The sequence below is a fragment of the Odocoileus virginianus genome, chromosome 12 (assembly GCF_023699985.2).
Source record: "Odocoileus virginianus isolate 20LAN1187 ecotype Illinois chromosome 12, Ovbor_1.2, whole genome shotgun sequence".
In the NCBI taxonomy this organism is placed as follows: Eukaryota; Metazoa; Chordata; class Mammalia; order Artiodactyla; family Cervidae; genus Odocoileus; species Odocoileus virginianus.
Genome location: NC_069685.1, coordinates 49,535,033 through 49,547,870, shown reverse-complemented (window position 1 = coordinate 49,547,870; position 12,838 = coordinate 49,535,033). Strand labels below are relative to the sequence as shown.

The 12,838-nt window shown below is 49.7% G+C and overlaps 1 protein-coding gene across 1 annotated transcript in view; it reads left to right on the top strand.

The window, feature by feature from the left end:
* Positions 1 to 11,083, top strand: part of ACAD10 (acyl-CoA dehydrogenase family member 10) — a 34,299-nt gene extending 23,216 nt beyond the window's left edge. The window contains 8 exon segments of the mRNA XM_070475171.1: positions 2,185 to 2,325; positions 2,802 to 2,939; positions 3,065 to 3,155; positions 4,087 to 4,245; positions 4,920 to 5,092; positions 6,678 to 6,821; positions 7,812 to 7,889; positions 8,485 to 11,083. Of these exon segments, the coding sequence (XP_070331272.1) occupies positions 2,185 to 2,325; positions 2,802 to 2,939; positions 3,065 to 3,155; positions 4,087 to 4,245; positions 4,920 to 5,092; positions 6,678 to 6,821; positions 7,812 to 7,889; positions 8,485 to 8,625 (1,065 nt within the window). The 3' untranslated portion in view covers positions 8,626 to 11,083.
* Positions 11,084 to 12,838: the final 1,755 nt, after the last annotated feature.

The window sequence follows — 12,838 nt, the reverse complement described above, 5'->3', positions numbered from 1 at the left end:
TGTTTCTACAGTGTCAGTTTTTTAAAAAAATATTTGTTGCTCTGGGTCGTCTTTATGGTGCACAGACTGTCTCTAGTTGTGGTGCACATTGACTTTTTTTTTTTGCTCTTGTTGCAGCACATAGGCTCAGTAGTTGTGGCCCATGGTCTCTACAGTACACAGACCTTAGAGTGCTGAGACTTCTCTAGTTGCAGCCTGCCGGCTTTGTTGCTCCACAGCACATGGGATCTTAGTTCCCCCACCAGGGATCGAACCTGTGTCCCCTGCATGCAAAGGCAGATTCTTAACCACTAGTACCAGGGAAGTCCCAGCATGAATTCTTTGAAGTAAAAATTCTGGTCCAAGGATAAGAACATTTTTAGTTGTTGTTTGTTTGGGTTTGTTTGAACTGCACCACATGACTTTTGGGATCTTAGTTCCCTGAATAGGGATCAAAGCTGGGCCCCTGCAGTGTGAGCGAGTCCTAACCACTGGACTGCCAGGCAATTCCTGAATGAGACCATTTTAAGTTTTGACAGATACTGCCAAATGTATATCAGAAAGGTGCTTGCCATTCTGTGCTCCCATTGTTACCTTGTGAAATGTCCTATCCCCCACCTGCTGACCTGCACACTTAACCCTCACCCATTAGATGTACCCGTCTCATGCACGGACGTGTGGGAAAAGCAGACAGTCATGCTGTGAACATTTCTAGACTTGAAAATAAGTGCATATGAAAAATCTGCTTTAGAGAACATTCAGCATGTGGTCATACCTGAATGGGAATCATGACAACTAAGATTTTAGGGGAGAGTGGTGAAATTATGGCTCATAGCTTTTATTCAGTGTCATTACTACCAATAAATAAGAATGTTTGGCATTTACACTGCATCTCACTAATCCTGTGAGGTAAGTATCATGAACCTTGATTTAAAGATAAGCAATCAAGTTTGCCAGGAACACAGCTAGAAAAAATAGCACTTGGACTCATCCAGATCTTCTGGGCTCAAATCTATGTGTTTTTCCCTCTCACAAGATGATTCTATTCATTTCCTTACTCTTCCTTTTCTCAGAACTCCCTTGCTTCCCTTTCTATTCTCCCTTCCTTTCCTGCTTCATTTGTTCCAATTAATCTGTCCTTCTTCTCCTTGGTCACTGCAGTCTCAGCTGATTAGCTTAACACAGCCATGAAACAAGTGTATGTGCTGATTCTAGTAGTATGTGTCCTAGAGAGCAGTCCCAATGTGATAGGGAAGTCAGCCAGGTGGTGCCCTCCCAGTGGGAAGAATTTCCATCATCATTAATATTTAGTGCAGCCCCAGCTTCTGAGTCTGGCACACTACATATATTCTGTCGCTACCTGGAACTGAAAGAGTGAAATGTTTTCGAGAGGGAAAACAGCTGGCACTCACTTACTGTACAGCTGGACTACAGAACATCTGTCCTGCTGCCATTCTTTACGCTGCCTTGGTTCCTGTCCCATTTCTGAGCCTCCTTCTCTAATTTGAGCTCCTAATAACCTTCCCACTTGGATGCTTTTTCCAGTCAGTCAGTCACCTCCATCCCTACTCTTGCTCAGTAGCTGTGACTGGTAGGGTGAGTGGTGACCGTCCCAATTCAGCAGATGAGGAAACTGCCATGGGGAGCTCACCATCTTGCCCAAGGTCTCCCAACAGGTGTGGTGGGGCAGGGTCTGAATCAGGCAGTCTGACTCAGGGCCTGGGTTCCTGATCCCCAGGCTACGCTTCCTGGTTTCCGTCAGGAGCTATGTTCAGAAACCTAGGGTTACTTCCCCAGGAACAAAGTTGTGCCTCATGAAGGAAGCTGGATCAGGGGATCTCGTTGGGCACCTCATCAGAGCAGCTGAGGCTGCTGCCAGATGTCCTGGCTGGTTCCCTGCAGGCACACTGAAGGACCCTTCTTTCTCTGTGTTATGGAGCGAATTTTATGCTACAGCGTGATGGCAGTAATGATGCTAACAGTGAGGGGGTGGGGTAGGTGGAGCATCTGGGATACAGACACAGGAAGTGAACTGATTGCCACCATCCCTGTTAGGAATGGGCCGTCCCCAGACTCTTCTGTTCTCCTCTCACAGATCTGAAGGGTTGTATCCAGCCTGGTGGTTTGGACTTACTATTTTCCATGGGCCAAGATAGCATGACAACCACCCTGTGTGGATCCCTGATTTCTTTTTTGCTGTGACAGGAGAAAGCCAAGGCCGAAGGACTTTGGAACCTTTTCCTACCCCTGGAAACTGATCCCGAGAAGAAATACGGAGCAGGGCTGACCAATGTGGAGTATGCACATTTGTGTGAGGTCATGGGCACGTCTCTGTATGCTCCCGAGGTACCTTCTTTACCGTCTTCCTCAGCCTGGGAGGAAATCCGTGTCCTCCAGAGAGTTCAGCCAGCCTCCTGGGCTGACGGGGTTCCCTGCAGCAGCACTGGATCCAGGAGCTCTGACACAAACTCAGACTTCTTATGAGTGAAGACACTGCAGGCAGGGGGCTGGAGCCACAGCAGGAAAGGAGCAGGGAGTGGGCATCTTCTCGAGTGAGCACAGCCTGGCTGGCTTCTGTGGAGCCTCAGTCCACCAGTTCTAGTCTCCTCCTTCTCTCCCAGCAAGCTCTGTGGTTGAGCTTAGGTACTCTGAGCTGCTGTACTCACAATGTCCTGGGTCTCTGCATCCTTGGGGAGAGGAAGGACTTTCATAAGGGTGTCAGAGGGCATGTATCTTGGAAGGAGCCCTGGTTCATGCTTCTGGGGAATTGGAAGTTTTGAATATGATAAGGAAGTCACCTTTGTGTTTTTTCTCCTTTCCAGATCTTTAACTGTTCTGCTCCAGACACGGGAAACATGGAGCTTCTGGTTCGATATGGCACCGAGGAGCAGAAGGCCCGCTGGTTGATTCCATTGTTAGAGGGAAAGGCTCGCTCCTGTTTCGCTATGACTGAGCCCCAGGTACCTACCTTGGGTCACCCACAGGCGCTCCTCATCAGGCCAGACCCTCACCCGGCCCCATTGGGCTCTGCCATCAGGGACCTCGGGACCCTTGCCAGCTCTAATCAGAATGTGCTCTCACTCAGGTCACCTCCCCCGATGCCACCAACATCGAGTCTTCCATCCGAGAGGAAGATGGCTTCTATGTCATCAATGGTCACAAGTGGTGGATCACAGGTATTTGGCCTGAAATTCATTTTTCAATCACATTTATGTGGGTCTGCCCTGATAAGATGTCTTCTCTGCCCTGCTGTTGTGTGACAGACTGTGAGAGGGACTAGCCTCATTTCCAGCTAACACAAAGGAGATTCTGTCTCTGTTCCCAGAAGAGGCTACAAACCATGAGAGAACCAAAGGTTCTACATGGACTCCAGGTGATCCCACAAGTGACAGTTCCAGGAATCTCTCTACTCCCCACTCTTCATTCTGTCGAGGGTGTCTCCCTTTAGACAGGCCAGAGGTCACTTCTTCAATGGTGTTCCCCTCTAGTGAGGTCAGCTGTGCTATAGCAGAAGGGCTGGTGATAATCCTATCATTCACTAGGCTTTAACTCTCTAGGGCCCCCAGTACATGCTGTGGGGACCCTCCCTCACTGAGTCTCCACCATCCCCCAGAAGGTCTGTGGTATTATCCCCAGTTTACAGGGAAGGAAACTAGGATGGAGAAATGACTTGAGTCACTGCCCAAGGTACTAGCCCCCAACTGGCAAGTAGGGAACCACCCAGAGTTCAAGGCTGGCCTGACTCTGAAGCCTGTGCCCAAAGCTAGCATGTTTCCACCTCCTTTGGGAACAAAGCAGAAGAGGCTGCCACTGATAAAGTAGCAGTTTTCAGCCTCTTTTCTCCAAATTATATTTTCATACTGACATGCTTTAAAAAAACAAAACAAAACTGTTCTTAGGATGTTGGATTCCTTCCTCACTGGGACAGAAACCAGTTGCTCTTATTGCTGGTCAAAGGGCTACATGTCCTCATGTGATCACGTGACATCTTAAAGGGCCCCATTTTCTTGCTGACTTCAGCGTCTCTGGGCCAGGACTGAGTGTTTAAGGAGAGCTGATGGCCCTGGTGTCAGATGATGGGGGTCTGTCTCTCTCCTTTCCTGGCAGGTATCTTGGATCCTCGCTGCCAGCTCTGCGTGTTTATGGGAAAAACAGACCCACATGCCCCACGCCACCAGCAGCAGTCCATGTTCTTGGTTCCCATGGATACCCCAGGGATAAAAATCATCCGGCCTCTGAAGGTGTATGGGCTGGAGGATGCACCAGGTTTGTCCCTTGCTAGCAGCTCGCTTCTCTGTGGGTCTGGGTCTGGGGAAAAGGCTTTGGATAGCAGTTGCTCCAGTGCAGAAGTAACACCTGTAAGAGTCTGAGGACATTTGGAAGGCCACGTGCTCCTGCATTTCAGTTCCATCCATGAGTATCAACCATGCAGGCAAGCTTCAGACAGGCATTCATCTGTTTCTTTTTTTTTTTCTCTTCTAATCATAGAAGACAGGCAGGACTCTGGGAGGTAAGGAGGCCACAGAAGATGGAGCAGGAGGCAGACCCTCCAGACCTTTTCTTGTAGACCAGAGCGTGGACAGCCTGTCTCCCAGCCTGGAGGTCCTCTCACAGGGGCTCTTTCTCTGCTGATGATGTCCACATTTTGACTTCAGAGTTTTCCTAGGGTCACTACACTGTGAGAGTTACAGACTACTAGGAGTTCCAGTTTAAGTTAGAGTCACATTTTATAAAAGGAATGCCAAACTATTCATTTGACATTTTAAATTACCAATTTACTTTCCATCTTTAATAGTCTTATTCCTGCCTTCCATCCTCCTTTAATCATATTCCAGTTAGAAGTCTACAAAAGGGCAGGGATATTGCCAACAGATGAGATAAATGCATCCTGAGAAAACAGGAAAGCAGATTGCTCAGGGGTACCCTATCCGTTTTTACAGGTGGCCATGGTGAAGTCCTGTTCGAGCAGGTACGCGTGCCCAAAGAGAACATGGTCCTGGGCCCCGGCCGGGGCTTGGAGATCCTCTTAGGCCGACTAGGCTCTGGCAGGATCCATCACTGCATGCGGCTGATTGGCTGCTCGGAGAGGGCGCTGGCGCTCATGAAGGCCCGAGTGAGTGCTTCCCTTTCCGCCTGTCTCTGGACCAGAACAACCCATCTGTCTTCCTCTCAGACTTCTAATCCTAACTGTTTTCCTGAGAGCAGACTTAGCAGGTGAAGCAGGGTGATGTTCTTTACAAGAAGCTGTGTCCTTGTGTTTGCTCTGCCTCTTTTACTTTGCTGAAGTTTCAGATTCAGAGCAGAATGGGCCTCGCTCTGTCAAGGTGACAGAAGGAAAAGGCCGGGCTCTGTGGCAGCAGAGGGCAAGGTTCCAAGATCCACAGGGTCATGGTCTACTGATGACCAATTCTGCTACAGCTCATCTTTAAAAATCAGGTAACATGGAGAACTTGGGGTTCCAGCATCCAGCCCTGCACCATCCTCCTCCCCCAGCACACCCCAAGCTTTCTTCTTCTGTGACCCCTCGAAGGTTGCAAGCCCATACAAGAGTGTTATTGCTGTGAACAGTGATTCAAATCAGTGAAATCAGTTTCATTCTGAAGTGATTTCAGAGTGAAACTTCAGACCGAATAGATGTCTCACAAGATAGTCTTAATGAAGAATAGCAACAGTTCAGGGTATCGCATTACTGAGCAAAGTTGTGATTCAAATCCTTTTTAGTTGAAACCAGCCAGTTACTCTCTGACTCAAATAAGAGTCTCCATTCTCATCCTGCAGATCAATCTGACCTAATGTGTCATAAATCTTAGAAGATGCCATAGTAGTGACGTAGCCATGCTACTCATTGGACTTGGTCGAAAGGGAATAATCAGGAATCTACAAAAAATTTGATACTAGGAGGTTCACCACAGCCATGATTATGTTAGGAAACACCTATAAGGCTATCTATTGGAGTCTGGTTAAATAACCCTGCTATGGGCGTGCAGTGGAATTCCAAAATGATGCTGTAGAAATCTATTTGTTAACCAGAGAGATGTTTGCTGTATTCTAAGTGAAAAAAAAGGCTATAAATACAGAAAGAATGACTTAAAAAAAAAAGCGGATGTATGTATATGCATATAGAAAAAGTCTAGAAGGGTATGCAACAAATACTAAGTATAATTTACTAGATAATGGGGTGCTGGGTGTTTATATTTTATCTGAAAATGTATACTGTTTTCTGCCATGAGATATTCGTGTGTGTTGTAATTGTTTTTAATTTTTAAAAATAAGGTGGAAGATGGACCCCCTCATCACCTTTTCTGATTGCTTGTAGCTTTTGAACACTACTCAATCTCTGTTGCAGTAACAGGTGCCCACAAGAGGGCTCTGGCACCCAGATTTTGCCCCTGAGAGTTCCTCAGGACGTGAAGCAGGCCCTGCTGTCAATAGAGGGCGCCCTCCTGGCCTGTGTGAGGCGCCCACAGTCACTGCCTGGTTCCCAGAGCAGCCCTGGACCAGAAGCGGCTCAGATCAAGCTCTGTCCTGCCTGGAGGCCAGGTCTGCCCAGATGGGGCAGAATGGCTGGTGTAAAGGGCTTGTGCAGATAATTTGTGCAGCTACCACGTCTAGCTTCCCCTGCCGCCCTCTCCTGTGCTCCCACCCTCTCCTCTGCAGGGCACCATCCATGCCTCCCATCCTGTCTCCTGTGTCCACAGGTGAAGTCCCGCGTGGCCTTTGGGAAGCCCCTGGTAGAGCAGGGCACGGTCCTGGCAGACATTGCCCTTTCCCGCGTGGAGATCGAGCAGGCCCGGCTGCTGGTGCTGAAAGCTGCCCATGTCATGGATGTGGCAGGAAATAAGGTAGGAGGCCGAGGGACCTCACAGAGGACAGGTCCAGAGGACACGGTGAGGGATGCCAGCCGGGAAATCTATTAATAGATGCTGACTCTTCCCTCCCCACTCAGCAAACCACAGAGAAAGTGCTTGGCTCCTTGACATAAATAACTTTGCTTCAACTCTCCTTGGAACTACCTGGGCAGCTTCTGAAAAACAGAAAAGGTACAATAAAGAGGACTGACCTTTCTGTTTTACTGACCCAGTGACCTTATGGGTTCAAGACAGCAGGGCCACATGGCCCCGGCCTGAGCTACAGCCCCACCTGATCTTACAGGCATCAGGCAAACTGAGAGTAAGCCATGGAGTTAGAGGAGAAGCTTCATTTTCAACGTGACATTATCATTTAAGTGGCCCCGAGTGCCTCTGATGCCAGGAGTGGTGCCAGGTGTGATGCCAGGCCAACCCCTGCTTTCTCCATCTCTCCATGGGTCTCCAACCCTTAGCTGAGAGCCCTCGGTAGCAAAGGTGATCCAGGCTCAAATTCTGATTTCTTGGCTCTCTAGTGGCAGTATGAGGGCTCTCGGGGGCTTTGATGCAAATCCCAGACTCAGGGAAGATCCCTGAACCTAAATCCCCCAGAGTCCTGGCTGGCCTTGTTCCACCTTTCCCTTTGAATACAGAGCTGATCATGACCCTGAAGGAGGCTGCACTGTGTGTGCAGTGATGCTGCCCGTCGCCTGGGAAGGTACTCCTTGTCTTTCGTTGACCAGGCAACTGACCACACCACGCAGCACCCGGAGTCACCTGCCTCGTCACCCCCTCCCCCGCCCCACCCCTCCACCCCATTGGTGCTGGGCAGGGTCCATGCACCAGGCAAGGCTTGTGGTCCAGAGGGAGGGACCTGAGGTCTCTGTTCTGAGCTGTTATTTCTACTCCTCCCTGTGAAACTGATCGATCTTCCACACGTTCCGCCCTGGGGTCTGCCCTCCTCACCACAGCTCCTCTTCCTTGCAGGCTGCAGCACTGGATATTGCCATGATTAAAATGGTGGCCCCATCCATGGCTTCCCGAGTGATTGATCGTGCTATTCAGGTGAGTGCAGATGATAGATCGCTGGTTCTTCTGAATCATTCACAAGATTCAGAATTCGTCTCCTTCAGCTGCCCTACCTCCTGTAAACTAATAGCTGCCCTTTGTTGTACACCCCCCCATACATGACTGTCCTTTTCCTCCTCAGAACAACCCTATGAGGGGTCCTATTCCTGCTTCCATTTTGAATACATGGAAACAGAAGCACAGGAAAGTGATTTGTCCAAGGTCACTCAGCTTGCAAGGAGCTGAGTTCAGAGTTTGGGAAACCTAGGTCCTTCTTACACCAGGCCCAGCCTCCTAACCACATAGAGATGCCTCCTTCTCAAATCTCAATCCATGGTCCCTAGAGAGGGACTTCCCGACAGCAGAAGTCACCTAGCAGAGCAGACTGGGGAGTCTGGTGTCCCTGGGATGGCTAGTGAGGCCCCATCTGGACTCTTCCAGAACACTGTTGTCACACAGGTGTCAGGGGACATCCCTGAAAGGTGGCTGTTCTGAGCTGTCCTGACATCTTAGGAGCAGGCACTTGTTCCTGGGGCTCTCAGGGATGAGGGCTCACCCAGGGCTTCCTCCCCTCCTGCCCTGTGTCTGCCAGGTCTTTGGAGCAGCAGGGCTGAGCAGCGACCACCCACTGGCTCAGTTCTTCACTGGAGCCCGAGCCCTGCGCTTTGCTGATGGCCCTGATGAGGTGCACCGAGCAGCAGTGGCCAAGATGGAGCTGAAGCACCGCAGTTAGACCTGCCGGAGCCAGATCGTCCCCACCAGGCTTGTCGTGCCCAAATTTCCTGATGTGCTTTCAAAGGCCTGATATGTGTGCTCCATGCACCCTGCCTGGCAGCTCTGTCCTGGGACCCTTGTGAACTCAGCCTTGGTGGGTCCCCACAGAATACACTTCTGTAAGAAGCCTGGAGTTGCCTGTTTCAGGCAAGGAGGAAGGGCAGTAACCAAGAGCTGAGTGGGTTTTGGCACAGAGCCTGAAGAGCTGGTCTTTAGGCCAGGATGGAGCTGGATGGGCAGCCGGGCCCCTTCTCTCTGGCTGTGGTTTGCAAAGGCTGTGGGCATCTGCTTGAATATTAGGAGTCCTGCTGGGGTGCTGGGCCTGTGGTTGCTCCCAATACAGGGCCTTCTGCTCTGTCCCTCCCCACCCCTTCTCCCAGCTGATGACTGCCGCCTACAAACCTGGGGTGGGAGAACTCCTGGGCAAAAGGAATGAAACCCAAATCATGAAGCCACTGCCATCTGATTTTCTTTCTTTGAATATCCAAAACACAGAACACTGAAATGTTAATTTAGAAAGAAACTTTGGAAACATGAAAGAATAAGAATGCATACTTCAGAGACATCATGAACGCTCTATATCATATAAAAAGAATGGAGAATGAAGGCTGTCACTTCAACCCCTGTTTCAGTAATGTCAGTTATGTCAGTAATTCAGTAATGTCATATTTAAGTTTACACAAGATCCTGCCCAGTGCATCAGCCTACCTGACGCATGGAGGGCAAAGATGCAGTGACCCATAGTAGGTCCCAAATCAGCCACCTCACTGCTACTCATCTAAAGGTCAGCAAAAGACCATGGCGTTCTGGTGTGTGAGGGCCATCCTCCATCTGCTCTGTAGTCAGAATATTTGTGGGGAGAGGAGGTGGTGGGCAGTATGTCATTACAATCCAGAGAGCAGTACTTTTCCCACAGAAAGGTGGACATGCTTGCTCACTTGAGGTCTGAATTCAAGGGATGGGTGCCCATGAGCCCAGGCAGTGGGTGGAGATAAGCCACTGGCTCTTAGGGCCTGGTCTGCTAATCTCGTGATCTGGGATGATGTGGCCAACAGCTGCCTGTTTCAGGTCGGACCACATGGGCAGGCATCACCCTTCACTGTCTGCTGCCTTACAGACCTGGCCCCCTCAAGGAACTGCTTTACCAGAGAGAACACCCACCTGCTGCAGTTACAACCACATGCCTTCAGGGTACCGGGGAGCCATGGGGGGTTGTGAAAATGCTCCTCAGATGTCCTTGCCTCAGTGGTCTAGAGAGGCAGGCCCTCCTCTACTGCTTGTTGCTCACAAAGATAGTTAAATTCAACTCCTCCCCCACAATGAATTGCTATCACAACACCAGCCACACTGGCAAACAACCTTTTGAAAACTGTGGCAGGGTTCTAGCAACCTGAATTCTTGCTTTGAGTCTTAGTAAGGAGGGGTTTGAAAAAGGAAGTGCTCTGGCATGTGTATCATGTGACCCTCAGATTTCTCTCATGGCCTCTGAAGTTAATTTAACCTTGCTTGTTAACTAGTGCAGCTGCAGGGATGAAAATAGAAGCTATGGGGCGACCCCACGTCTCCCTCAGGTTCTGTTGGGAAAGGGGAAGCCCTGGGTGGGACAGTGAGCATGCTTAAAGGATGTGAGTCACAGAGATGTGGCCTCCAGCAGCCCCTCATCCAGGATCTCCCATCCTGTGAAATAGTTCCACTCACCGCTGTCAACTGTACCCTTCCTCTTGGTTGGGCACTGGTCTAGGCCTTGGGGAATGTGCAGGAAAACAAACTGGTCCAGTTGCTGATACCAGGGGGCCCTTGGCCCCTTGACTCCCTGGTACCCTGAAGGCGTGTGGTTGTAACTGCACCAGGTGGGTGTTCTCCCAAGTAGGGGATGGCGGTGAGTATCTGAGATTGTGGTGGGTGATGTGGGTGCTCTAATAGGCACTGCTAGGGGGTGGGAGCTGGGGGCTCAGGAAGGGAAAACTCGTTCCAGAAGAGGCATTTGAGCAAGACCTGCATGATAAGAATGGGCAAGGGTGCTTCAGAAGAAGGAATAGCAGATGCAGAGGCCCTGCAGGGCAGCCCAGTGTGTCTGGGTGTAGAATACCAAAAGGTAGAAGGTGCTAGGCCATGTGAGACCTTGGGGCCTTTGGTGGGGCGTTTGGTGTTGATTCTAAACGTGACAAAACAGTAAGTTTAGGTCTTAGAGTGACACTTTGAGTTTTTAAAAGCTGCTTCTGCTCTCCAAAGTTCACCAGGATAAAGAAGGAATGAAGGAGGATTAGAGCTGGTTCAAAGTTCCCTAATGCTGCAGAGGGCTGCAAAAAAACCACCCACAAAGTTAAAAAAAAAAAAAAAGAAAGGTGGGGGATGAGGGGCAGGGGTCTTAACAAGTTATGAGCAAAAAATTGAAGAATAAAGGAAATTTAACCTGGTCTTTATCTCTCTTTTTTTCACTACCTTCAGCAAACAGTTGACATTTCTGGTTGGCCAGATGTGCTAACTAATGTGGTGCTGTGACAGCATTGTGCTTCTCTGGAGTAGGAGTCCGTGTGTGGTTGTAGATGCATGCTTGGGCATGAACAAGCTTGGCGGGTGATGAGGGTGCCTGACCAGCTTTATTTGGGGCACACTTAATCTCTTGCCACCATCCCTATGTGGCTGGGTCTGCCTTCTTATTAGCCTGTCTTGGGTATGGGAACAAAATGTCATCATAACATACTAATGATTTTTTCTCACATCAACTTTCTGTCTCAAAGCAATTGAACACACAATTCCTCTGCTCAACTCTTGGCTTCAGGGGCTAGATTCCCATTGGACTGAGCGCTCCCCAGTGTTCCCGTGACAGTTGCAGGGCTCAGGGTCCCATCTAGAATGCCAACTCTAGCCCTCTCTTCCCATTCTCCCCCACCTCATGCTCCCTGCAGTTACGTGTGGTCCTGGCATCCACGGCTGCCTGTGTTCCTCCCAGCCTTGATTTCATATACTATCAGATAATTCCAGAATAGTCCTAGAAAGGCTGTAAGAAAGAGACTGGATTCCAGAGAACTCCTCTGGTTGGGGCCCCTTTAGGAGAATGTCACTGGAAGTGATGTTGAAAGAATAGGCTCCTGCATTCTCTGCCAGCATTCAGATTCCAGAGTCCCCAGTGTTCTTCTAAGAGGGGGCTCCTGATACTACCCAGGGCTTCTGAGTTCCCCAAGGATGCCTTGGGGAGGCCAGGGCTGTGCTGCCGCAGGCCTCTCCATAGTCACAGGGAAACTGGAGGGCAAGCCCAGAGCTGAAGCTTTGGTTGAGCATCTCTGGGATCTCTGGATTGGTATTTATACTGCCCTCCATGGTGCCACGAGGCTATGGCTCTCTCCCCACCATTGAACTTGCTAATGCATGTAAGCATCACAGCAGAAAGACGGGAGAGTCCCAGGCTCCAGCAACCTGGGGTCCAAACCTGTGACCATCTATTGGACAAATACTCTGGGAGCAGAGTTCTTTTAATCAAGATGGCTGAATAGAGAAATGATTTCAGGGAATTTTTATCAGTACTAGATAGATAACCTAGTGGTAAAGAGCGGTCACAGAAAAACACAGACACTAAAGTGTTAAGGACAAATATTAACCAGTTATACTCTACTGTAGTAAGAATGAGGGCCCAGCATGAACTGACCTCAGCTTCCATTTGTACAGGGGGCATCTTAGGGGGAGAATGAAAGAGTAGGGAGGGGCAATGGCGGGGTTTATACAGGGAAATTCCTGCCAAATCAACAGAAAGTGGGAAGGTGGAGGGCACCAGTCCACATGAAATTTATCTGGCTTTGCCAACTGGCACTTAAAGAAGCTAGGCTCCTAGCCTCCCGTGGAGACAGGAAGGCAGGGTCCTATCTTGAAGCACTGGCTGGAATAAACTGGCAGTAACTTCTGGCAGCCTTGAGTTTCCTCAGGCAGGCACATTCGCCAGGCTCCAGCCATCCTAGGGATGTGGCCTTGAGCTGCTAGAAACTGTGTTAGTGTCGGTTCAGGTCTTCGGATGTGGTGGGGGTGGACCACATCATTCACACTGAGAGTCTGTAGTTTTTGTAGGCTGAGGTTGAGGCCCAGTCAGCAAGAGTGCTTAGAGGAGTCTAGCAAGAGTCTAGTCAGGGAGAGGCTTTTTGTCAGTTATGCTCCTGGATTCAAATGACCCTGGGTTTCAA